The 27,085-nt window shown below is 49.2% G+C and overlaps 1 protein-coding gene across 1 annotated transcript; it reads left to right on the forward strand.

The window, feature by feature from the left end:
- The first annotated feature begins 2,204 nt into the window (after positions 1 to 2,204).
- lima1a (LIM domain and actin binding 1a) lies at positions 2,205 to 26,683 on the forward strand. Its single transcript, XM_018760506.2, has 12 exons — positions 2,205 to 2,434; positions 10,594 to 10,779; positions 12,292 to 12,443; positions 13,782 to 13,827; positions 16,714 to 17,070; positions 21,862 to 21,934; positions 22,166 to 22,284; positions 23,418 to 23,495; positions 23,910 to 23,961; positions 24,469 to 24,545; positions 24,854 to 24,987; positions 25,090 to 26,683. The coding sequence occupies exons 3-12, from the start codon at positions 12,322 to 12,324 to the stop codon at positions 26,075 to 26,077; spliced, it is 2,046 nt and encodes a 681-aa protein (XP_018616022.2). The 5' UTR covers positions 2,205 to 2,434; positions 10,594 to 10,779; positions 12,292 to 12,321; the 3' UTR covers positions 26,078 to 26,683.
- Positions 26,684 to 27,085: the final 402 nt, after the last annotated feature.

Genomic DNA, 27,085 nt, shown 5'->3' on the forward strand with positions numbered 1-27,085 from the left:
CACAACCTGGTCCTGCAGATACATCCTGCATAATATTCGTAGGATCCGTCCCTACCTCACAACTGACTCTGCCCAACTACTTGTCCAGGCCATGGTGACTTCCCGTCTGGACTACTGCAATTCTCTCCTGTGTGGCCTTCCTCCTGCTACTGCCATCAAACCTCTGCAGCTGATACAGAAAGCTGCTGCCCGAGTTGTGTTTGACTTGCAGAAGTGTTCCCATGTATCTCCTCTACTTGTTTCTCTGCACTGGCTTCTTATAGCTGCCCGGACAAAATTCCAGACCCTGGTTATTGTCTACAAAATCATCAATGGATCTGCTCCCAGATATCTTACAAGACCTGATCATCCACTACACCCCAACCAGACCGCTACGCTCATCCACCTCTGCCCACTTAGTGGTCCCACATGCGAAAGGTCCAAAAGCAAAAGCAAGGAGGTTCTCAGTTCTGGCTACAATGTGGTGAATGTGTGAACGACCTCCCCTCCTCACTCAGAACTGCTGAATCCCTGCCTACTTTTAATATGAGTCTCAGAACTCACCTCCTCTCTCATGTCTCAAGTGCATACACGACAAATGTGTGAATGTTTATGTTCAATAATTTTGTGATTATAACTGTACAATAACAGATAAACCTTTATGCAGCTACTTCTGTGATGTATATGGTGGAATGTGACAAATTAACTGTGCTTTAGAATCACGCGTCTGCATCCAAGTCTCTCTTTCCGTCGATGTGATGCACTCATTGTATTTTTCCTCAAGATGTACATCACTTTGGAGAAAAGCACCTGCTAAATGAATAAATGTAAATATAATTTTAAATGAAAGGATCGGCCTGACAGAAGCTCCCGCTGCCCAGTGTGGCACCATTGATGCTTGAGATTCTTATGTGGAGACAATAAGGCCAGAGTGGCTATTTTTGGGGAAAACAGGAGAAATCTGAGCGCGAACTACTCGATGGAGTAGATTTCACCAGCACGGTGGTTAAGTGAGGGTTTTTGGAGGTACGGGGGTGTTGGGATGAGCACTGAGCCTTCTTAAGTCTTCAGGGAAGACGCATGTCCTCAATGAGAAGCTGAATGGGGTGGTGGAGGTATATGGCACAACACGCGTGGAGTCTGACTGAAGAAGATACGTAGGTATGGGGTCCAGGGCACAAGTAGAAGGTTCATGATTAAGTAACTAAGGTGGTATCTCAGGGTTTGGTGTGGAAGAGAAGGTAGAGAGAAGACCAGTAGGAGAGCGATCAGCAGAATCCCAGGTGCTTTTAAGCATGTCAGGATGTCGGCTGCCGTCGATACAAGGATGAAATTTAGTGCCTCAGCATCCAGGAACAAACGTTCAAGTGAATTCACAGAACTGATGGCGTGCCTTCGTGGGATCTTCTCCAGGACATGTCCGCTGGTTTCAGCGTAAAGTTCTTGCTGCCACTTTGGCCTTCGTTTCTGTGTAAATGTTTAAAAAGACTGTCAAAGAGTAAATCTCAGGCAGTCTTACATTAAAATTATCCTTTGCCATGGACGTGAGTGACATTGGAGTAGAAAATGGGTGGCGTAGTGCTGCTGTCCCACAGCGTGTGGGTGGTGTGAGAGGACGTGGGTTTGATCCCTGCTCAGCCTGTGTGGGTTTCCTCCTGGTGCTCTGGTTTCCTCCCACAGTCCAAAGACATGCTGTTCAGGTTCCTGCATAGTGTGTGAGTGACAGAGAGAGAGAGAGTGTGTTCCACTGATGTATGGATGAGTAACCCAGTGTAAGTAGTGTATCTATCAGTGTAAGTCACCATGGTGAATAAGGTGTGTGGGCTAATAACACTACATAGAGTTCATTGGAAGTTGCTTTGGAGAAAAGCATCTGCTAAATTATAAATAAATGTAAAAGCACCTGGCAAGGCACAGCTTGAAAGGTGACCTACTCTACTAAGGATTTTACACTGTTTTTAACCACAAAATTCGGTCACTTGTGCTCTGGAAGGAAACACCCCGCTTTCCGTAACTCCGACTTGGAGAAACAATGAAAGAAAATGAGAGAATGTCAGGGAGAGAAGCGGGTTTCAATAGTCTGTTTGGTCCGACACGCTCACTGTACGTACTTTCTAAGGGCGCTTTCGTATTTTTGCGCGCGCGTGCGTGCGTGTGCGTGCGCCGTGGCGACCGGGCGAAGGACGCTTTCAGTCCCTCGTGGGTGAGGACTCGGCTCGGGTTCCGCCTGGTCTATGGTATGGTCGAGGTGTGGTCCCGGTGTGGTCCGCGCGCGCTCCTGTCCGAGTGACTGCCGCTTTAAGAGCCTCAACGAGGGCGCGCGGTGGTGCCTAAAGAGACGCAGCGGGGCGGGCGGGCCCTTCGACTTGTGCGCGCTTCTCCTCAGATGACACGCTTAAATTTGGCTGGAAACTAAGCGACGCTTTTGGACAGCAATCGCCATCGGCCAGTGAACGTAAGTGCGTGGGGCTCGCGCGCTCTCTCACTGCTTAGTTACTACCAGCTTCGTCCTCGGGACTCTGCATAGAAAGTCAAAGTGTGGTGTGTGTTTGCGGGCGTTGGAGACGCGAGCGGTAATTTTCTGTAGGGGGGGGGGTGTAAACGGGGGTGCCGGTATGTCCGCAGACCAGACGCGCTCGCGCCGGACACGTGGACAGCCGGTCCGCGGAGCCGCGCTCTGCTCTCGCGCTCGCGTCTCGCTGTAGGGTGACGACGGCTCAGACCGCTCAAACTGGGTGTGTGTCCTGTCCTGTCCAACTCGGCCGAGTCCTCCACCATCACTTGTGTAAAGGAGGAGGATAACGCGATGAAGATGAGGGCGTTTCCAAAGTTTAACAAATTAATTTATGAACGAAGACACACAGAATGCTTTTTGCTTCTGAAAATGCAGAAGGACAGTTAGTCACAGTGAGTAGTACCGAGCCGAGTCGTTCTCGCCTCGGGTCTTTCTTGCGCTATCTGGACATCCAGGCCTAAGTATGCAAAGTGGACCGGGCCCCCCGCCCGGTGTGTTGTGCACGTGCGCCCACGAGCACAGCTGTCAAAGCTGCTCTAGTCTGTCCAGGACGGTGCGAGCAGATGGACACGAGCCCCGCGCGCGTGGGTCCTTTTTCCCGCCCTAAATTCCCCCATCGCTGACGCAGCCGACAGCTTTTGTGCCCCTTTCTTGTTGAAATTTTTTGACGTTTCAGGTATGCACATTTACCTCTACTCTTCTGTTGGTCGATGGAAGATGGACGGATTCAGAATGACTCGCGAACAACAAACACATCGGCGCGGTGCTGCTCTTTCACCTGAAGGACACTTTCGAGTCCTGCTGTAAAGAACCATTCGCGTAGTCTGGAAGCTTCTGGAAGCATCGTGCGAAATAAAACAAACGAATGATGAACTGCACTGGCATGATTTACAACTTCCAAGAAGTCTCTCTTCACACGGTTTTTGTGCACTTTGTGTTGACCACTGGTGTTTGGTTTTCTGTCGCTTCCCAACAATATCTTCTAAATTCTCTCTGTCCTCGTATGACGGGGTCCCGTGGAAACTGCTGCTGTGGGTTTATGTGAAAATATACCTCGTTTTCAGGATTATTATTGCCTTGTATAACGGCATTTTTGCCTGTTGCGCAATCATTTTATCTCCACACTTGGGAGTAAGTTTTTTGCATTTTCTATGATAACCTTTCAATTTGGTATTTTAATTTTTTTTTTTTTTTTTTTTTTTTTTCTCCCCAGTGACAAATATCCAAATTCTTCTTCTTCTTTGGTCCTTAGCTGGCAATTTGGAGGGCAGGTCGCCCTCTCAACCAATATGCTGCTGTAGGTGCCGCTGGATTCCGTATGTCATTCACGATACGCTTCCACTTCTGGCGATCGGTGGCGATAATTCTAGCTTTGTTGATGGTCAGTCGCTGATTCTTTAGGTCTCCTTCAGCATGTTTAAGCCATGTTTTCTTTGGTGCTACTCGTTGAACCCTCCAGTGGACAGGTCGTTCTTGCCAGAGGAGCTTGTATGGCAGCCGATTGGTGTTTGTTCTGCATACGTAGCCAAATCATCACAGTCTATGTGTTTGGATTTGCTCGTCGATTGAGGGTTGATTGTCGCACTTTTTCCAAATTATCTCGTTACAATGGTGATCACGAAGAGAGACACCCAGGATCTGTCTCAGGCATCGTATTTGGAAGACTTCAAGCTTGTTGATGTCTGATTTGAGCAGAGTCCATGTTTCCGATCCGTATAGGAGGATTGGCAGGATCAGTGTTTGGAAGAGACGAATTTTGGTCTTGGTGGAGATGTTAGCCTTCTTCCATAAGCACCATTTGAGCGAGGCGAACGCTGCTGTTGCCTGGCCAATCCTGCTGTGGAATTTAGTAGTGGATGCCACTTTCTTCTCCTGCACCAGCGATCCCAGGTATTTGAATTCTTGGACCTGCTTGATTTGGATTCGTTCGAGGTGGATGTTGGTTTGTGATCCATCGGTGGTCATAACTTTGGTCTTGTCTGCATTGATTCTTAGACTGTAGGATTGGGTGATTGTGGGCAATTTGGCACAGAATGTCGGTGGCCTCTGCATCTGTGTCGGCGAATATGGCACTGTCATCCGCGAACATCAAGTCGGTCAGGAAGTTGTTTACGTTGTATTGAACGCCCCATCTGCCCTCGAATGCCTTCCTCATAATGGCATCGATCACGATATTGAAAAGCAGGGGAGAAGCAACATCTCCCTGGCGGACTCCAGTCTGAATAGGAAATTCCTCGGATAGTTCATTTCGGACCCGCACGCTGCTGGTTGAGCCATTGTACAATGCTTGGAGCAGTTGGATGATCTTCAGTGGTACGTGCTTGTTCTCCAGCGCCCTCCACAGGGCGGGCCAGTGAACAGTCAAATGCAGATTTAAGGTCGATGAAGATGATGACAGTTCGCTTTCCACACCTGATCCTCTCCTCCACCATTTGACGAATAGCAAATACTTGATCGGTGCAGCTCCGTTGTGGTCTGAATCCTGCTTGCTATTCTCGACTGGTCTGTTCACGATGTTTCTGCAGCCTTGATTGTATGATCTTCGTGAATACCTTGCCGATGATTGAAAGGAGGCTGATGCCGCGGTAGTTCTTGCATTCCCAGCTATATTCGAAAAAACTCATCCCAATTCTTAAACCTGTGTGATTGGAAATTGTCCTAAAGGGGGGTTTCGCTAATCAAATGAACCCTGTTATGCGAGGAATGTGTTTACTGGGTCGTCATCATCACCTCTTTGCTTCTTACGCCAGGCCCTTTGACCGACTGTCGACGCCGCACAGGTGGCTGCTGTAGCGGAGCAGGGCCCGGCAAGTCCCCCTGGGTGAGATGCGAAGGAATGATGGGCAGGAATGGCAGTGCTGCCCGTGCAGCTCCCCACCAGTGTTGTTGATACATACCTCAGAGGCGGAAGTACGAGTGGAATGGGGCTGCGCTCCGATGCCCTCCTGATAACAGATCCTCTGCAGACTCTCCATGTTGGGCTGCACACAGCTGTCTTCCGGCACATCTGCTGGAACACTGTTCCAGTAATTTGGGGGAACTCTATATGGTGGGGACTTAAAAACAAAGACGGGAGTCCTCCCTCTCGATTCGGGTTACCGAACCCTAAGAATGTAATAAAGTATGTGACGCAGAGTTTCTTCTTAGCTGCCGTGCCCCTCGTGCCAAGGGGGTCTTGTTTGCACCCGGGATCTTTCTCACTAACATGGACACGTGTCCATAGCTCATACTATTCATGCAGTCCTTGTTCATGCAAAGGATATGTTTTCATAAGCATCAACTGCGCTCCTGCTTCCCAAAGAAACAGATTGTTTCCAGGTTGCTTGATGTACCTTAGAAACACACCTTGCTGCTTCCTGTGACGCAAACGCTCCTTGTAACGGAAAAGTTCAGCACCGCTTTCTCATCAAATACTCTAGTAGCTGAATATGAATTGATACTTTCTGCTGTTTTTGGTTTTTGGGGGGGTGCGATGGCGCAGCGGGTTTGGCCAGATCCCACTCTCTGGTGGGTCTGGGGTTCGAGTCCCGCTTGGGGTGCCTTGTGATGGACTGGTGTCCCGTCCTGGGTGTGTCCCCTCCCTCTCCAGCCCTATGCCCTGTGTTGCCAGGTTAGGCTCCGGCTTGCCGCGACCCCACTTGAGATAAGCAGTTTCAGACAGTGTGGGTTTTGGTTTTGAAATTCGGGGATTGGTGTGATGTCAGTAGGTAAAAGCTGACACAAAGTGTCACCATGCACAGGTGTGTGTAAATGCACTGTAACTTGTTCAAATGAGACGTTTATTGTGACAGAGTGCAATGCGCCTCCAGTGGTGACCAAAATTCACTTTAATTTATTTGTGAAATCATGAGATATGAGGTACAAGATGAAAAGAGCACTTTCCTGCTGTGGCTTGTGCTGAGCCACATGTTTGTTTATTCCCTGTATTAATTAAAGACCACTCAGTAATAAATGGCTCGGAATGTGAATCAAGAAGAAAACAGATTTTGAAGAGTTTTCCACCTTTTACTTTAAAGTGTCCGTATTTCTTTATGAATATTGTTTGAAAAACATCTGTGTGATGCTCGGGTAACTGGTATCGGGAGCTCAGGTGTCCTTCAGATCATCCTCTGTACTGAAGTTGCGTACTCTGGTGGGATTGTGTCTCCCTCGTGTCTCCCCCAGGGTAAAACAGTATGTGCATTATGGACATTTTAGGACACTGTTATGTCATTGTTGCCACTTATTGTTTCGTCCTAAAAATGTTTTGTGTAACACATGTCCAGCTGTATTTCCAGTGCAGAAGAAGCGCCACTTTGGGTTGCCCCTGAGCCCCTCTTGATGGAGAGTACCTCACTGTAACACCATCCAGCTGGCAAAAAAAAATTAAAAAAAAATCTTCAGAAATGCACTACGTAGAGTGGACTTTTGTATTTGCTTCGTGCTCATATTTACTGGTGACTTTGATGAGATCGAGACACAATGGAGACTTGGGAAGGGGGATGCGGGAGTTGTTGGAGATGCGTGTCTCAGTCCAGTGCTGAGGAGATGCGCCACTCGGAGTTCAAGGGCTTTGAGATCGTTGTGCTCTCTGCTTGGTGCCGGGATCTGTGCCCCGCGGCGTCCGCTCGCAAACCATGCAGGAAGTCCTAGAGAAGGGCTTTGGGTCCCTTGAATGCGCCAAGCAAAACATTCCCCCTCCCCTCTGTTTGCTGCATTGGGCTTCGTTACGCCTTCATTTGTCTGTCTCTCCGCGCCATCCACAGATTGAGTTCCCGGAGTGAAGCCGTGGAGGGGGTTGGGGCCTGGTGTTCATACTTGCTCCAAAGCTACGTGACCGCTGAAGAGCACGATTGGTCCGCTTTGGTGTGGATCATGTGAACACGAGCACAGTTTGGCTTGTTTTAGCTCTGCTGTTCTGGTGTATTGAACCGACCACCTCCAGGGATGGTGTCAGGTTTAGCACGTTCAGCCTGGATGAATGCCGTCATGGCGCGAGGACGGTGCCTTCGTCCATTAGGTTGACTTTCCAGTGGGATTGATTGTCCTTAATTTATTTTCCTCAAGGCGTAGTGCGTGTGAAAGCGAACAAACCACTGAAGCTTGGCTCTGCACCCCATTGTGGCCTTGTCAGGTGCCACTTTTCTGATGTAAAGGTGTCCGATGTGTGACAGGATCCCAAGGGCGGTGTGGAAGAATATTAGGTTTGGACCATCGGTGCCCAAAAATGGGCACTGCTTCAGGCACAGCATGGAGTGTGTGAGAGAGAACATGGATGATGTCACCCGCAATGACCTCATACACGGATGAGCTAATTCAGGTGAGTGGTGCTGAATGTGTAAACCAGGTGCTGCTAGGTAGGGTTTGCGGAGTGGCGTTTTGGGCTGATCCGCACTTGATTCCCATCGTTGATTGACTACATATTAAAATAGGGGCAGCTGGTAGCGTAGTGGTTGAGTTTCTGCCCTTGGATCCAAAGGTCACAGGTTTGATCCGTAGCTGTAGCACTCTTCAGCAAGGTACTTACCTTAAATTGCTCCAGTAAAATTACCCAGCTGTATAAATGGGTAAATAATTGTAACCTTAACCCTGTAAGTCACTTTGGAGAAAAGCATCAGCTAAATGAAAAATGTAAAATACCTTTTTATGAAAGTCGCTCATACTTTTCTGGTGTGTAGAATTTTTGTGTTGGGTTTTTGGGAATGTTTCACTTGCTATTGAGCATCCTACCATGGTACTGCACACTTGTGTAAACTCCTCTTTTTTTTGGACCCATTCCTCTCCTGAGCTTCTAAAACCCAAGTTAGTCCCTCACCACCTGCTACTCTTCCTGTCCTCCTTGGTTGGTAGCTCCTGGAATATATGGGCTCGGACTACAGCCGTGCCAAACAAACAAGCTGTGCTTTAATTATGTACAGTAGAACTTTCTACTAATAATTACTGACAGATGTATGACGTTGGAGGATCTTTCATCATTTGATCACGTGATGATTTTGCTTACACTAGTGGTCATTATTTCAAGGGTAAGTTACAGGTTAACGCATTCAACTTATCCAGAGCAAGGGACGCAACCCTTTGAGATTTAGACGCCAAACGTGTGTCCCTGTCCCAGATTATGTGATGCAAGTGCCAATAACATCATACAGAATAAAATACTTGTTAAAAGTAAAAAATGCAAGTAACGGGCAAAAATGCTGTTGACCCGAATAATAAAGTTGTTGTACGAAAAAGGGTGTATGTTTTCATATGACACTTTGTAACAGTTTTTCTATGTGCTGGAACCAGTCATGTAAGAGATGAGTGTATGTTCTGTTTGATTTCGAACGGATAATTTCTCCGGAAGAACGCTCCTCCGGGGTTTTGATGCTCGAGAAAAGCTAACGGCCGAATGTGTTCAGGATACGTCCTCTGCCGCCACTGACAGCGTCACGTTTCTCTTTACCTTTCGATTCCTTGTTTGCGTTGGTCTCGGATGCCAGTCCTGGCGGAACAGGTTTCCCACACGCAACGGCCCCCTGTGTACTGCCGCTCTGCTCCTTTTTTTTTTAATGTTAGATGTGGAAGTCGAGAAGCAGCTAGGATGGTTTGGAAGGCAGGACAGGCCGGTCTGGGCTCTGCGCTCATCCCCGCACAAGAGCTTGCTGCGGTGCTACCATGACTGCTCTTTCCCAGGGCTTGCTCTTGTTTCTCAGCTCGGCTTTTTCTCTTTCCCACCCAATGTGCCAGAGCTTCCCCAGAGACAACCCCCATTTCAGGAACCCTCGTCGAGGACCCTTCCGTATGCAGTCGTACACGTGAGGTGGAGGTTGGTGGACACACTCTCATTTCCGTTCACTTTTGGGTTGAGACACGGTGTCCCGGTGAGGGGTTGTTGCTCAGATGACAGTCAGTGAGGGCTGGGACGGGATCAGTGTCCTAACTTGCCAGCGAAGGATCTCGAGCACGGAGTTGCTGCGTGCCGCGTCTTGCCTGCTGCGTCTCGCCTACCGTCAGTTCGCGATGTGACGACGCGCAGAAGCCAAGCGTGGGAAACGCTCGGCCGACCTGTGCGTGCCGGCGCGGAGTCAGCTGTCGTCTGCTTTCTGCTCGTGACTCATGCTGGAGAACCAGAGCGTCTGCGGGCCTTCGCTTCCCTTCCCGCCACATCTCCTTATCGAGAGCGGCTGGAGCGTGGGCTGAAACGGGGGATTTTGCCTGGGATTTTCCCAAAAAGTGAAATGGAAGGAGGTTTACTGCTCCACCGTTCCGTGTGCTTTTATGCAGCTGGAAATTGAGTGACTAGCTTGTCCTGCCTGAAGTGGACACTGACACCTCTGAAGAAAGATTTTAAGGTTATTCAGTGATTGACCCCTTTAGCTGATGTTTCTCACCAAAGCGACTGAGTTGTCAGCTTCTTTAGTGATTTACTCCTTTGTACCGCTGGCTCAGTTTAGGGTTAGGGGTTACCTTTTTCAAGGGTTCTGCAATAAGAGGTGGGGTTCAGACCGCATCCTTTGAGTTGCAAACCGCTGTGACACCTGCTGCTCGAGGAAGGAAATGATTAAGGGAAACGGATCATCTTGCGTAAAAGTCCTTAGGCGAGCGTGAGGGCCGAAGCGCAATTTCTGCTTTCTCTCAAGGAGGAAAATTTGGTGGCAGCACAGTGTGAACAACTGTGCTTCTCACCTCCCATTGCTCTGACTTGTACATTTGTGTCCGTGTGTGTCCGTGTGTGTCCGTGTGTGTCCGTGTGTGTCCGTGTGTGTCCGTGTGTGTCCGTGTCCCTTCCCCCCTTTAGGACAGAGAACAACGTTCTCAGAGTTCAGCCGGTGCGAGCGGTGTGTTTTGCATCACCATTTTGGGTGTGACTCATCCTCTGTGGGGAATTTGTCACTTCCTTAGAAGGCTGCCAGGATTAGCCAGCTTTCCCAGAATTTCAGCCCATTGGTTCACTGCTCTTCATGCGCACACACCCCCACGGGCTCACACACCCTAATGTGTATTCCAGGTGCGATCATCAGGGATTGAGTGGAAGCAAGTAGGGAGGTGGGTCACACCTGGAAAGTGGAAGCTGATCTTCATTGGTGCAAGAGGTCATGTGACTATTTGTCTCCCCCCCCCCACCCCATACACATATGCAGGCACACAAACTGCCCCGGGTATTGCGGAGCGACGCTGTGGAAGAGGAGACGGAGACACGCAGGCGGAGGCTCGGGGAGAAACCGCAACGGAACCACGGTGCAAGACGAGGCTGCGAACAGGAAGCCCGGCTAAGAAGCAGTGCGGGAGTAATAAAGGAGCGAGGAAAAGTTTAAATACAGCGAAAGGTGAGCGCTGGCAGGGGCTGGGTCACAGGTTTCCTCTTGAGGACAAAAGGCAGCTCAAACTGAATTAACGTAGGGAAGCCGGGGGCGGGGAACACAATCCCTGCTGTTAGTGTTTTGAGCCAACATGGAAAAATTCCTCATTTGCACATCACCCTGGAGCGTTCCTTTGGTCGACGGCCGAGGACTCCAGAGGCAGACGGCTCGCGGAGCGCTTTGCCCGAAGCAGCGTTTTCGCTCGACCGCCCGCCCTGATGATTCGCTGATAGTCCTTCAGGAGCAGGACAAAGTGCTCGTGGCAAAGGGCGGTTTCGCTGCGCTGAGCGCCGGTGATCGTGCAGGTACCTGTTGCGACATTTTCCACACCAGATCCCTTTGAGCACAGTCCTTATGCTGTCGACCGAGAACTGGCTGACGGTAGGGCGATGAAGTGTGGATCTGACCAAGTCATTACTTGTAGATGCTGTGTACAGCTCTTTTTCCTTAGACTCCCCTTCCATGTCGCCTTTCTTGGTCCTTTATAATGCTGGTAAAAGCCTGCAGTGTGTTTCTCATGAGAGAGACATTTATGAAGAGGTGGTCACTGGTTGCTAGGTGTTAAGGGCCTCCAAGTTCAACGCAGAGAGAGCTTTGTGGATTTATAGGATGAAGGGCTGTTGTGATCACAGCTGGAGTTTGTCTGTGCAATCACACACTTGGCACTGCTGCATGAAAGTATGTGATGCCCTCATGTCCCTTAGTTTTACCACGAAATTATTTAATGAAAATTAACTGCAGGTTCAGAACAAACGGACCCCTGCACGGGTTTTCTTACCAACCTCGTTGCAAGTGGATGCAACGTTAAATGTTGCTAGCAGGAAATGTGTCGCCGTGAGGCATCAGGACAATGTCAGGATGTTTCCTTTGGCGGTATGACAGTGTGTCATAACTTATTCATTCATCTGACACTTTCCTCCAAAGCGACTTATGTTAAGTTATAATTATTTACCAATTGATACAGCTGGATAATTTTACTTGAGTAATTTAAGTTCGTTGCTCGAGGGTACTGCAGCTGGAGGTGGGAGTCAAACCTGTGACCTTTGGGTCCACGGGTAGCAGCTCTAACCACTACGCTATGATGTCGTCTTACGTCACGCTTGTTTAATGGTGCTGGCGTTAGGAGTGTTCGAAGAAAACCAAGTGTCCTATATGCATTCCACCCCCAGACTGCAGAAGATGTTGTCATCGTGCTCACTGGCATTTGGCCTGCATGTTGCGTCTTGCTCCAGCTTTCAGACCATCTCCCCCAGAGCAGGGCAGGATGCAGGCAGGTGTGTGACGTCACTGGGACGCAGCGTCTTGTGGTGTCATGACCTGCCAAATGCGACATCTGCTGCTTGCCAAGAAAGCAGACGCTGAGGCTTGAGCCACAGATGTGTGTCATTCAGAGATGGACTTCCTGCAGGGAGAGCCATGATGGAGACTTGATGAAGGTTCAGTTTAGTCCCGAGTACCAGTTCTGTTCTTTTCACGTAGGTGCTGCATCCAGGCTTGACGACCACAGCGATGGAAGCAAATCCGTTCAGCCGCCGGCAGTGGGCGTCGCAGTCGCTACGTGTAACGGCTAAGGAGATCTCCCTGGTTGGTGCCCGAGGCAAGAGCAACGCCATCGCTGAGCGTTTCTCCAAGTGAGTGACTCCTCTGCCCTGCACCCTCTGCGAAAACGGGCTCATTCGTTCTCAGGTACCCACGCGCTGGTTGTATACGTAGGCTTTCGGGCACAGATGCCACCTTCTCGCCTGACTGGCGCCCATCTGGAGGGAATCTCAGCAGGATGGAGGCCTGGGTTGGTGCTCTGCCTCCTGCTGGCCGTCCCCTCTCCGGTGAGCTGCGATGTCTGTCGCAGGATGGGGGCTGTGCAGCAGAGCCTCCGATGGCTTTTCCAGCTGACCAGCTCTCCGGAGGGCATTCGCGTGTGTCAGACACGTGCTCAGAAGTCGAAGCCCAACCTCCAGCTTTGCCTCTGACCTGCCAGTGCAATTTGCATGTTAGGGAAATTCTACGTGATAAAGAGCACTTAAATAAGCCATGGATCCAGCAATAGGTGGCAATACGCAGTTCAGATGTCGCAGTCCAGCTATTCAATCACCTGTGGGCCTGCGTATCAAACATATCCAAACTCATTTTTTAAAACTCTTCCCTACGACCCTATATTGTTATTTACCTTAGTTCTCCCTCAAGTATTTCTCCCCTTGGCCGTCCTCAGTTGCACCTTCACCGAAGCTCTCTGTCTTCTTTGCTGCGCGAACTACGCAGTTATTTCCTCCCACGCTCGTAATTCCAGTTAAGCAAACATGGTTTTATCAGGAATCTTGAGCATGCTTTGCGTGCATCGTCCGACCAGCGCGGACGTGTCTGACACAAGTGTTTACTCCTCTTGGAGGCAAAGTGAGGGCTGAAGAAGTGTGTTTGTTCTGCTCAGGCGAAGCCGAACTCGGGCTCTCTCTCTCTCTCTGTGTGTGCGTGTGCGTGTGTGCGCGCCTCCCGCGGTGGGTTGGACTGGGTTCTGCTCTCCGGTGGGTCTGGGGTTCAAGTCCCACTTGGGGTGCCTTGTGACAGACTGGCATCCAGACCTGGGTGTGTCCCCTCCCCCTCCGGCCTTTCACCGTGTTGCCAGGTTAGGTTCCGGCTCCCCTTGACCCTGTATGGGACAAGTGGTTTAAGATTGTGTGTGTGTGTGTGTGTGTGTGTGTGTGTGTGTGTGGGTTGTGCCTCCGTCCAGAAGGGGGCGTTGCTGTGTCTTTTCTGACAGCTCTCGGCTCATGCTGGGGGCTTGGCTGGGAGATGAGCAGGATATCTCCTCTAAAGACGGAGGATTTAGGAAATAGCAGCCTCACCCCCATCTGTGTTTTTCAGGATAAAGCGGAGGGTGTGGAATGGGGGGGGCGGGGTTGTTTCGGTAAATGTTTTGGGACATACTGTATATTAAACAGTTTGGTCTGCGTTTGTTTCTCTGGCTCTTTCAGGTACCAAAAGGCTGCGGAAGAGGTGAACTCGGACAGATGGAAAGCAGTAAGTAGCCGTAGCGAGTGGATGGTGTTGCTGGTAACCGGGCAACCGGAAGGGTAAACAGGTCTGTGTGCAGTACCTGAGGTTGGGTCTCCATTTCCCATCTGACATAAAGCAACAAACTTCTTTCATACATCCCAGTCTAGAGGAAATCCACAGTCCACAATGGCCTGATTTGTTACTCAGACTTTCCAACACATCCCCCGCCCCCCAACATTTCATTTCCCTTTTCTTGAGTATCGATGCCTTTAAATTGCATTGACTCTGTCAGTGAAAACAAAAGGTTTCAGGCTTTTATGTCCACTCTCCCTATGCCTGCACAACATCTCTAAATGTGGCTGTGCTGTTCCGGTGGGATGTGAGGAGTGCGTGTCTTCTGTGATGCTAGTCCTTGAAATTCCTTGGAAGCATGAACCTCCGGAGACCTTGTGATCAATTTAACTAACTGCTTATGTGACCAGGAGTGGTTGAGCTCTGTGGAAGGGTGGACTGAGCATGCGGTCACACTGTTCCCCCTCCCTCGCTCTTTCTCTGTCTGTCTCCTGCCAACATGCTGTAATTGCCGTTAGAAGGCCGTCAGGTCTAATCCGTATTTAGACTCCTTAATCTGCAGGTAATTCCCCTGTAGTTTTGCATAAGTGCTCCAAATGCCCCGCGCCGGTGTGCTGCTCCAGGGTAAAGATGTCGACACCAGGCGACATGCCGAGTTGCGCGGCTCTGCCCTTTCTTCTCCGCCCAGTTAAGCCACCGGCCTGCGTGCTCTCGGCTGGCGTAGGTGGTGGGGAGTGACTTGGGACCGAGGAAGTTTTCTGAGCAGTATGGCAGGAATTTAACACAGCAGGTATGTCTTTTGTGGTTCCTCGCGGCCCCAATCTGCTCCGGGAGCTTTTATTATAAGCGCACAGCAGGTCATGACTCATGTTTCTGAGCAATGTGATCTTCTGTAGAAAGGAAGGACAAGCGCTCAGTTGTGCTTCGGTGCATCTTGAAGCCAGAAGGGGCTGCTGTAGAGGCAAACGGGTCAGAGCCCCATCAGGAAGTTGAGGGGCTTCTTCTCAGGACAAGGGTGATTTTACCGGAGTAATTTAGAGTAAGTACCTCATTCAAGGGTACTACAGCTGAAAGTGGGATTCAAACCTGTGACATCTGGGTCCTTCAGCTGTACAGTCAACTGCCCCACATTGCTCTGAATTGCATTTTGCCTGTAGCCAAACATACTGTGTTGAGACCGAAGAAGGGTAATGTGATACGGGTCATCGGCACCTCTCCAGTGCAACATTTCATCAAAATGGAACAGAAAACATTGGCCAGGACAAATGACGGGCTCGCTGTGAATAAACAGTAAGGGAGCTTGAGACGCGCCAGTGAAGCCCTAGGTTAATTCTCGAGTTTTAACGTGAAGGTCTCCCAAGGCCCCAGGGAAGTCTCTCTCTCTCTCTCTCTCTCTCTCTCTCTCTCTCTCTCTCCAGTGAAACCAGGTATCGTCAGCAAAGGGTTAAACCTCTTCTAAACGTTTCATTTCCTGCTTTTATGTGCCTGTTTTTCCCCGTCTGTCCTGCTCTCCCTTTCTCTCTCCCAGCTCTAGGGGGGGTGGGCTGTGGCTTCCCGCAGACCTTCTCTAACTAACAACATCTGGCCGAGTCTTTATCGTTTCCACGGGACGGAGAGCGGACGAAGGAACGGGAGCCTCGCCTCGTCGCGCTCTCCAGCGTTTTTACACTTCTCCTCGCGAACGGAAAGAGCAGCACGACCCTCTTTGTTCTCATCCACCACGGCCCACCGGTAGCGATCAAAGTTGTCTCTTGTGTCTGTCGCGTCTCTCCTTATATTTACTGTCTCTGGTTTTGTCTTTCGGAAAGTGGGGCGGGGGGTTGGGGTGCTGGTGCTCCGATAAATGTGTGCTTAAAACGAATTTTTCTTAAAGGTTAAACTCTCACGGTGGTCCTGGTTGCATGTGACGAGTTGGCGGCTGGGAGGGGAAAAAGGTGTTTCGGTTGCGATGTGAACTTGTACGAATGAGCATGTTTTCAGTGCGTCCGGAGTAGCGCCGATTCTCATTTTTAGGCGACCTTTCCGTTCCTCTGATTCTCCATTAGAATGCTGCAAAAGTAGTTTCTTCAGCTGGGACACCTTTGCTGGTCTGCACACTTTCCACACCAGCTTTTAATTAAAAAGAGCAGTAATAAATTAATTATGTTTGTTAAACCTCAACAGACATTTTACATAATAAATAGTTGACAGTTTGGCAGGGAGATCAATGATACAAATTGAAGAAATACAAAACACTGGAGTTGCATGAGTAATGGTGCATAGGTGGTGACACACACTGGCTGAGACCGCTTGTCCAACCAGAGTCTAACCTGGCAACATAGGGCGTAAGGCTGGAGGGGGAGGGGACGCACCCTGGGTGGGATGCCAGTCCATCGCAAGGCACCCCAAGCAGGACTCAACCCCAGACCCGCCATGGAACAGGACCTGACCAAACCTGCTGTGCCACTGTGCCCCCCCCCCCCCGGTTTGGTGTCACATTTCTCTAATTTATCAGAGGAAACTGAAAAACTGGGCCGAAAGCAGAACTGTGTGGAAAACTTTTGTGAACCATTTATTTATTTCCTTTGGCAGAAGTGAGAAATCCAACCTCCTCTGTCCCACTGTTGCTCTTTTTCCAGAAACGATGCTGGTAAAGATCAGCTTCCACCATGGGGGGATTCTGCTCTGAGGCCCCTGTAGGACATTTCTTCAGGGGACTCTTAGTTACCCCAAGGCCTCCTTGCCTTCATGTTTTGAGTCCTAGCAGATGACAAACCACCAATGTACAAGAAGTATTTGAGATGTTATACAAGGGCTCTTCTCATTGGTCCACCTCATCCTGTGTCTCTGTCCCTGCAGGCTGTGGACGACGTGCCCCCGACTTTGCGCAGCGGCAACCTGAGCGTGCTGAAGAAACGCTGGGAGCAGCCGCCCTTCCCGGACCAGCCCGCGCCATCATCCCCAGCGTCGCCCAGCCGCCAGCCCGACGCAGACCCTCCAGGAGAGCAGCAAGCTGCGGCAGGAGCAGACGGTCAGACGCAGGAGGGCGAGCTCATCATGGAGCGGGTGCAGCACAGATGGGCAGGGACTGAGGAGGAGGAGGAGGAGGAGGAGAGCAGACCCTCGGCCGTGCCCAGCTCCCCCATCAGCAGGCCCAGCGTGCCCCTCAACAGTCTCAAGATGATGTTCGAGAAGGGAGAGGACATTCACAGCAAAGTGAGTGTCCACCTCAGGAACTGGCCTGTCTTCAAGTGGCCCGTTGTGTCCTGACCTCTGTCACCCAGTATCTGAGTTGGGGGGGGGGTCTTTTCAAAAGGACAACGGGCCACATTTTTGCCGCCCTCACTGCATTACATTTATCTCACACTTTGGAGGAAAGTGACACAATGTTAATGTATCTGCAATTACTGTACTTACACATATTTACAGCTGGATAGTTTTACTGGAGCAATTCAAGGTAAGTACCTTGCTCAAGGGTACTGCAGGTGGTATTTGAACCAGCAACCTTTGGGTCCGAACTTGAGCTCTAACAGCTGCCTCCAGGTTATTGAGAAGTCAGGAGCCCAGTAATGCTACATTGCCTCCTACCCCCTGTTTATTTCCATTTTACATGTATGTATTCAGTGGCACAGTGTGTTGGATGGGTGAGTTTATGCATTTGACCTACGCTTTGCTCCAAAGTGAAATACAGCTGAAGTCAAACAAGTGTTTTCAGCACAATTGGCAAAGACATGGGACTGGCAAAGCACAGCCAGCGTGTGCGATACCACAGTCCCTGCCAGTACACAGGGAGCCGCCTAACCTAGTCGACAGGACATGCGGAGGTACTTGGGGTGGGTGGTGTGATCTAAGTTTATAGAGACCAGGGCCGAACTGAATTCGGAATGTTTTCGGAACGGGTTGAGCAGCAAACAGGATGTAGCCTGTGAGGTACAAGCGCAAGTGATGATGAACGCTGGATGCACCCTTCCTGTAGTTCAGATTGGGGGGGGTATGTTAGGAGCCATTTCATTCAGTCACTTTGTATGGAGCAGGAGCGACCGGGAGGTGAATCTCGCTCCTTTCGGACGCCGACTTTTTGACTCCTACCACCAGCGTGTAGCTCTGCTTCTACATTAAATATAAATAAATGGATAAAATACACTTTAGGGGAATAACTTTGAGATAATGATGCCTTGTATCGCCTCCAAATTGATGCATTACTTTGGGTCTGCTGACCTGGGGCCCCCAGCAGAGAGGGGGAGGGGGCAGAACACAGATAAGAGAAAACGTTTTATTGTTTTTGTTTGCGGAATTCAAAGCGAGCGTGTCGTGTGAGTCACGGTGACGGCGGCAGCTTCAGAGTGCGAAGTATAGTGAAGCGCTATAGTGCAAAAGCTGTTGGCGTTGTCGTTATGCCTCCCCAGCAATCTACACGGGTCCTCTGGTGCCGCACTCCTTTGGATCGCGGCCCGGCCCTTCGCCGCAGTTTTGAAGTTGCGTCCAGCTTTGCGTGATGCTTTCCTGCTCGCGGGAACAACGTTCAGCCCACTTTGGGCTCCTCCAGGCATTGCTGGGTGGAAAATTCCTCGAGCCCCCCCCCCCAACAGCCTCTCGCTGCAGTGCGTCACCTGACATGGACCAGCTGACAGGAAGCGAAGAGTCACGACACACACAGTCCCGAGGGGAAAATGGTATGAGGCTAGTTATAGGCACCCCCCACACCAACACACACACACACACACACACACACACACACAAAAGCCCAGCATGTGGTCCAGGCACAACAGTGATGTCACAGCGAAGGCATGCACCCCCCAGCAGGCACACTTGCCGAAGGGCTCCACGGCTTTCGTAGGCCGTGTCTTCCTCTCTATGCAGCTTCCATGTCTGTCGTCTTCTTCTGCTTGGTGGGTGGGAGCTGAGAGATGGAATCTCCGGGCTGAATGAGTTCATCTTGCTCACGTTGCATCGCCCTGCTGGAGTCCAACGGCTTTCCTCTCCTGAGGCAAGAGCAGCTTGTCCGAATCTGAACTCGCTTGTCGGGTTGTTGGGCCGGGCAAAAAACGGCGAGCTGCGTTCAGTCATCGTGGGCTCTGCACCATTCCAGAGCCCTGAACTCTCCAGTGTGTCCCCCGCTGGAGTCGAATTACCTCCTGCAGGCAGAGCTGCATCACGGCGCTCAGCAGGAGGAGCCTTTCTTGCGACCTTTCCGAGTTTGTTTTTAGTAAGTCCCTCGACTTTTTCAATCATTAGCGTGTTCGTTCCAGCTCGAAAACGTCAACTTTAAACAGTATCGTAATGCATCCTCGACACCGTTTAAAATGCACACGAGGGAATTTATGGTTCTGCTCTTTACGCCACACCCACTTTAATTCGAGAAGTAATTACTCAAAGCACTAGTCCAGGTCTCGTAGAGGGATTTGTAAGAGTCGTCATTTTAAGAACCTACCAAGTGTTCATGTTGCTCTTTAGGATCTTCTCTACAGAAGAACAATTTTTACCCTAGGATGTTTCCATACGCTCTTGGCTGGGGACAGCAGGTAGAAGGTGCATCTGTGTCATGTCTGTAGCATCACTTGTTACTTTTGCTTTTCTGTTTTTGTACCTGTAGTGCTTTTTGTTGGGTTGCCGCACCATGTTTTTTGTGCTCATCCCATTTGGATTGTGACACCTCTCTTTGTGGAAGAAAATTGTCACTGTAGGAGTCCGAATGTGATTTATTTATTTTTTTTTTTTTTCTTCTCTCCTTCTCCCCCAAGCCCAAAAATGTGCACTGTTAAGTCTTAAGGAAGCAGGTACTGGAAATCAGTATTAACTGGCTTGCAGAAAGCCTTGTGAAGCCTTGGGAAATGTAGAGAGAAGGTGAAGTAATTAAAAGCAATGGTAATCATCACAAGAGGTGATGACAAATTATTGGATTGATTTATCATAAAGCACTTGGGTTTTTGATCCCCCGACAACTTTTTTTTTAAATCGCTCGCCAGCTCGCGTTGTCTGTTCCATTCCAGTGTGCGGCCTTGGAAGGTTCATAATGGCGGAATGTAACATGATCTTCATTGTTTGTCCTTGGTGTGTTTCAGACTGAAAAATAACAGCCTCTTTTATGTGCGCCGGTCCTGTATGTGAGGATTAGGGTTTGGCTCTTTATCTCGTCTGCCTATTAGACTGCGTTGTTTGTTTTACCTCCGGCTCCCACTGTATTATTACTCCTGTCTGGCTCCCCTGCAGGCCAGTGCCCCTTGGCTGCTAATCCTCCCTGAGCTGGACGTTCTCTTTTTACCAGCTGCTACCCCACCCTCCCATCCCCGTTGCCCAGAAAGGAGTGGCATCCGTCCTACCATCCTTTAATCTGCGCACTCCTGATCTCCATGCAGCTCATCCTAGAAGACACCACTCTTTTGGCTCTAAGGTCTACAGACGGTGCCTGCCTTTTCTCCATGCTGTATTCCTCAAAAGCTGGACCCGATTGCTATATACAGATATAGGGCTATGTGGGGAGGCTGGGACATTGTGTATTTCTTTTCAGGTAATGCTGCTTTATGCATCTAGAACCTAGAGACCAAACTTAAGATTTAGGGTACTTTTTTGGAGCTTTAGAAAGGACTGCTTTTCTGCGTGACAGCGAAATCCAGCACAAGGAATCTCTTGTTCAGGACAAACAAGGGAAGCAGTCACTTTTAGCATGTGGTATGCCTGATTTCTTATCTAATGTTTACAGTAGCCGTCTGTGTCTTGTGTTGTCTTGAGTGTTCAGTCCATTGCTGTAGTGGATACTTTGTGTGAATTAGTCTTTTTTTCCCTTGTAACTTTCAAAGTGAAGGTGTAAAAATAAGTAGAACAAAAGACCCACTTGAAAGATGGATCGACATGCTTTCCTTGGCAATAATGTGGTAAATGGTGGTTGAAGTGGGATGACTGCAGTACTGTCAGCCCTGTTGTGCCCTGAAACAGACGTGGTGTCTGCCTGGACTTTGAGCTCGTAAGAGGATTACCTTTTGAGGGGTATAGGCTGAGGTGAAGAGGGTAGCTGTCTTCCTGGGTTCCTGAGGGGTGCTGTAGCCAAATTTGATGCTTTACCCCTGAAATGCTGCTGGTGCTCTTCCCTTCCTATCTTCTTTTCCGGTGGGTTTTTTTTTTTTCCTTATTCATGTGGAATTTGTGCCACCATCTGTGTTGCTGCTTTTAAGTGTTGCAGTTAATTAATCTGGGCTCTGCAGAGAAGGGCTTTGCAGTCCAAACTGTTGATTTGTTTTCAAATCACTACAATTCAGTCCATAGTCTTTAAAAAAGGGGAGAGAAAAAGAAAAAAACTCACACCCAACAAAGGAGAGCAAGCTACATGTGGTCAGCACATTGCCGTAATGGAATGTGCTGGAGTAGTTATTTGGCACATATTTTGTACTGTATGGTTTGTACAGTTTAATTTTGTGAATGTTATGACTATGGGGCAGTACATGCCAAGCATCCAAGGGCCCTGAGTGTGACCAAAGACCACTGAACAAAAGAAATGCCTTTTCAGCCTTTATTACATTGAAGGTGTATTTTTTTTAAAACTACGGTTGAGCAGTCCAGTAATGGCCTGGGGTCTCGCAGGGCTTTCCATGTCAAGGAAATAGCCACCTGGGCTACTGTTACGCATGGGTCGCTTTCTTAGAATTAGCCCTCAAAGTCTTAAGCCTTGCGTAGAGTCCAAGGAATGCAACAGAATGCCCATCAGTCATTGGTGTGTTTTGAAAGCTGACAGCCTGTTAGTGATAATTCTCTGTCTGTCTGTGTTCACTGACACAGGGACTCCAGACTCATTAGGTCAATTCTTGCCTGATGCTGGATTCTCGATTACCGTGCTGTGTAGAGTTCTTCTGAGCGGCACGGGAAGAATGTCTGCATTTGTGGTATAATGTGACTGACTCCAGCCTTGGTAGCTCTTCTTGGGAAATAATACTGAATGGAGAAGTTTTTCTTGAATGGGGAACTACCTGACCAAATATAAGTTTTTGACCGCTTTGTACTTCTCCCTCTGGCCAGGTGTCCAAAGGGCCTGTGAGAACCAGCGGGATCAACATCTACTCGGAGGAAATGGATCATCTTGGAGACAAAGGTGCAGACAAACACTTTCAGCAAGAAGCAGAGAAAGCGCACGCTGTACCGGAGAACAGGGTCCCACATATAACACTAAAGAAAGAATCTGTTACACTGGGCCCTTTAGGGGGAGTACAGTGATGCGGTGAATGCTGGCGCAGTGAGCCGGGTCACAGAAAGAGGGTAATGGTGAATGGGACTCAGTGGGTGTGCTGGTAAAGATATCTGGCTGAACTATGGCTCTGCTCAGGGCTTCTAGATGGGGTGACCTCCCCTGACCGGCTGGTGGAGACCACACCGCTGCGGGACAGAATGGCCAAATACCAGGCTGCAGTATCGAAGCAGGATTCCCACACCCCCATGCAAAGCGTGAGTGACTGTCCCACTACTATAGAAAGATGTGTTTTGGAGAAAGATGGATACTTTTGAAAATCAGGCATTAAGAGGCTTGAGTGGAGATGGGCAAGGAGCTTATGAGGGTGTGTACATTTATATAAAGCTGTGGGAAAGTATTAACCCCCCCCCCTTTTTTTTTTTTTTTTTTTTTTTGTGGCTTTTGACATTAAATTGGATCAGACTGGTTTCTCAGTTCTACACACACTGGCTGAAGCTGCTTGTTCCAAGCAGGGTCGCGGCGAGCCGGAGCCTAACCCGGCAACATAGAGCATAAGGCTGGAGGGGAGGGGGGACACCCAGGATGGGACACCGGTCCATCACAAGGCACCGCAAGCAGGACTCGAACCTCAGGCCTGCTAGACAGCAGGATCCGGCCAAGCCCAGTTCTAGTAATATGTAGATGGAGAATGTGTTGGGTGAAAATGACATGGTATTGTTGTATGTCATTTCCTTGTGTAAAAGACAATATGCAGTAAAAGGTATGAAAAAGTAATTGCCCTTCTGCAGTCATTAAATGATTGTCACCTTTAGCTGCGACGACTGCAACAAAAGTTACCGTAGCTTTTTACTGGGGTCTCGCATCGCTGTGGAGGAATGTTGACCCACTTCTCCAAGCAAAATTACTTTAGCTCAGGAACATTTGGAGGTTTTCAAGCATGATCAGCTCTTCACATCTTGCCACAATACCTCAAATGATTACAGGTCAGGCCTTTGACTTGGCCATTCCATAACTTTAGTTTAGTTTTGTTTTATTTTCAGTTATTCTGATGTTGACTTGCTTGTATCTTTGGGATCATTGCAGTTGTCAGAAGTTGAGAAAACTTGAAATGGGCCAAGTACTTTGTGACAGCACTATATATTTGTATGATTCTCCAAAATCTGTTAGTCGAAGCAGATCAATAGTAATGTTGAGGAGTCCAAGCTTTCATCTTTGAAAGTCTCATTTCAATAACTCCATGTTCTCATGCAGTCAAGCACATTTTCCTCATTTTTACATAGGTTAGGAGTAAACATTGTATGGTTTAAGGTGCATGGTCTACAGCCTTGACAAGCAGAAGCAATTCACCCAAACCAAGGTCGTTTCTGGTCTGTCCCCAACCCTGCAGAGTGATCAGATGGAGATGGAGATTCGCAGTCACAACTTGAAGCAGAAGGAGAATGTGCCTCCGGGGACTGGAGACCTGGTGGGTATCCATGTCACATGACCATTTTGTTGCAGTGATTGAACCCATCTAGGATGTCAGGCTCAATTGCTAGTGTAACTGTATTGTTCCTGCTACGGTGGTGCGGAGGATACCACTGGTGCCTCAGCTCCTGGACTGTGTGCCTTAGACTCTGACTTGGTTTGTGTGTTCAGCTGGTGCTTTTACTCAAAGACTTTTTTAAAAAAATATTTTTTAGAACCCAACTGTACAGATGTTAGTGGGGGGTGGGTGCAGGTCCATAGATGTCGAATGTCATTTTACTGACTGTCTCAATTTTCTGTTGTGTGTTTCCAGTATTTCCAGCGATCAGACTATGAGAGTCTTGTCTCTTTGACTGTCATCAAAGCTCTCAATGTACACACACTAATCAGACAGTGTATTCTGTTTCCACAGAGCCTGATTTCGGGGTCTGCCAGCAGAAAGTGCTCAGGCACAGATGGCCCTGGTGAGTGAGCTAGCCTGACTGAGATCGCCTCTGTTCAGGGCACACTGATACACATACAGTATATCCCTTGCTCTGGAAGTTTATTTGCCTCCTTATTAACCACCCATAGTGTTTTTGGTGAAAGGTCTAAATTTAATGTGAAAGTTCAATCAAAATACTCTATACACTCTTAGGCATAAGTCCCATTGTCTTGTCTGTCCTTTTTTTTTTTTTTTTAATAAATGTTCTCCCATTGAGAATTCGCCCTTACTCGGTTTTATCGGCCATTGAAGGCGACATCATGAAAGTTAAGATACCGTATAGCAGATAAAGCGATGGTAAAAGGATCGTGTCTACTTTTTGAGGTGTGTGTTTGGAAATGTGAGATTGGAAAATTGCTCTGTTTACAGCTGTGTTCGTATGGTTGTGAAAATATGAGCAGGCCTGTCACTGGAGCTGGGGGGGGGGGGGCATGAATGTGTCCATCACGGGGGGTATCAGCTACCGCAGCGGTTTCCTGTTTTTCAGGGGCTCCAGTGGAACCGTCAGACTCTGCGTCTCCATTGTGTTTGTCACAAGACAGTGCCCATGCCAAAGTGCCCAGGGTGGGTTCTCTTGCCTACTATTCCTGTAATCATAAGTGTCTAGCAGCAATTCGCTGAACACTTCTGCTGTGAGTAGCACGGCCAAGTGTGGGGTCATGGTGGAATTTTTTCCAAAGATCACAGGTTCGAATCCCACCTCCAGCTGTAGTACCCTTGAGCAAGGTACTTTATGCTAAGTCACTTCAGTAAAATTATTCTGCTCTATAAATGGGTAAATAATTGTAGGTTCTTTAACATTGCAGGTTGCTTTGGAGAAAAGCGCCAGTACATGTAGAAATGTGTGTGTGTGTGTGTGTCTCTTTACGCAGAAGTTCAACTTGCCTGTGCGGGAGAGTTGTGTGTCCTGTCTGAAGACGGTCTACCCCCTGGAGCGTCTGGTGGCCAATCAGCAGGTCTACCACAGTGCCTGCTTCCGCTGCACACACTGCAACACCAAGCTGAGGTGGGAGACCAGAGTGTCCGAGATGCCAGGTTGGACACAGGTTGTAGGTTTGCGACCCGTGAGTCCTAATGCTTTTCTGTCTCTCTCACCCTCTGCTGCCAGCATTGGGAACTACGCCTCTCTGCACAGCAACGTGTACTGTAAACCACATTTCAGCCAGCTGTTCAAGGCTAAGGGCAACTATGACGAGGGTTTTGGTCACCGACCGCACAAGGAACTCTGGACGGCCCGTGGAGAAGGCGCCGAAGATGATACGGTAGACCAGGCAAAGAGACCAGAACCTGAGGACAAGCTGTCGAGCCCCTCTGTAGAGGAGTCGCCGCTGGTCAAGGTGAACGTCCTGACCGCAACCCTGGAGGAACGTGCACAGACCATGACCAAGAGTGACCGGGCGAGCTCGGAGAAACCGATGGAGACGCGCAGGCTCAAAATCTCCTGGCCTCCATCCCCTGAGGGAGAGAAGGTCTCGCCTGGGTTCGCTGCTGCAGCAGAGGGTGGTCTCGTGAGGCCCTTCAGAGCCAAGTGGCCTCCTGAGGCCGACTCAGAGCCGGTGACAGCTCCTTTGAGCCCCGAACGCTCCGAGCTCACAAACCTGCGTCGGAGCTCATCCCTCAAGGAGCGCAGCCAGCCCTTCTCCCTGGCTACCCCGTCTCCTGCACCCAGAGAGTTCCAGCTCCTGACAGGCAGCACGGAGCCAAGACAGGGCTCACTGGGGCGGGGCGAGGGGGACATGGCGGATGACAGCGTCCCGAACGGGCAGATCTGCTGGGAGGAGATGGCGCAGCAGGAGAAAGAGGAGCGTGGCGCTGGGCAGGGAGGTGACCAGGAGGAGGAAGCAGTTGAACAGGAGGATGAGGACGAGGAAATGGACGAGCAGCTGTCACCTTCAGAGTGCCAGACCTTCTGTTCCAACGGTCCAGCGTCGCCGACCCCCTCGAAGGAGAGCGCGCAGAAGCGGGCATCCCAGGATGTTGGTTTCTGGGATGGAGAGGAAGCCGAGGAGGCTGGCGAGGAGGTGTCGGTGGAGGAGATGATCAAACGGAATCGCTACTACGAGGATGATGAGGAGGGAGATGAGCCCGATGACTAAAGCGGCAATCGTCTTTCCTCTCGCCCTTCATGTGAGCTTGTGGATGAACCTTTGGTCTGGAGTTCTTGCCGAGAAAGCAGTAATAGCTGCCTCACGGCAAAACTGAAGTACAGACTCTTTTTAATCTTGTGCAAACCTAAAACTGTCGATTTTCCTTCGGTTTATTTTTGTCTTCTGCTTTCAAAAGGTGAACCCCATCGTCTGACGCGCCGGGCAATGGCGTTTCACGTGACAGTTGAAAACCACGTGCTTTTGGCCATTCAAAATTTCCAAATAACTCACTTTAACAATTGAGAGATGCGCAACTTTTGAAAACATTTAATCCTGTACCATGCCGAAGCATTAATTCATAATGTTTTGTATGTTCTTTTTTATCTTTTATGCTCTCTTTTATGTGTCTTTTTTAGATCTAAGATGATAACACTGCATTTTAGGGTTTTTATTAAAGAAAACAAAATGAACTACTAATGCAGGGCTCAGAACTGGAAACGTTTAGTTAAACGTAAGCCGTTATTTTATTCACCTGACCTATAGGCCATTATTAGGAGTTTGATGACATGCAGAGTTTTGAGGACAAGGTTTCAGTCCTGTATGTACTTTCTGGTGGGATTCTGACCTGGCCTGGTCCTGAGCGCTGGGTTCTTTTCAACAGGCGGGTCAACCTGAGCCACACCCACCATTACTCTTGGTGAACCCATAATAGCCCCACCCACTTGAATTTAGACACACCCTCTGGGGGGTGTGGTTATGACTCGAGTAGAGTAGTTTCCCATTTGCTCCAGTCGTTTCCCCCCTTTTCTTTTGGATATTTGCGTGTGTATTTCATGTTGGAGAAAACGACCACATTGCACAACAGCAGTGAGTTGATCTGCGTGGTTTATTTTTCTTCACATGAACTTTGCATTGTCATTGATTGCCTCAGTACATGTACTGTACACCAAAAAGGGGCTATGGTAACCACTGCAATCCTTTTTTGTTTTTTACATTGCATATATTGTGTTGCAAGAG

This window comes from Scleropages formosus, chromosome 19 (assembly GCF_900964775.1).
Source record: "Scleropages formosus chromosome 19, fSclFor1.1, whole genome shotgun sequence".
In the NCBI taxonomy this organism is placed as follows: Eukaryota; Metazoa; Chordata; class Actinopteri; order Osteoglossiformes; family Osteoglossidae; genus Scleropages; species Scleropages formosus.

Excerpts from the sequence above, each read along its gene's own strand:
- lima1a (XM_018760506.2), top strand. The coding sequence starts at position 12,322 with ATGGAAGCAAATCCGTTCAGCCGCCGGCAGTGGGCGTCGCAGTCGCTA. Across the intron at positions 17,071-21,861 it reads GAGAGGACATTCACAGCAAA|GTGTCCAAAGGGCCTGTGAG; the intron begins GTGAGTGTCCAC and ends CCCTCTGGCCAG. Across the intron at positions 23,496-23,909 it reads CTCCGGGGACTGGAGACCTG|AGCCTGATTTCGGGGTCTGC; the intron begins GTGGGTATCCAT and ends CTGTTTCCACAG.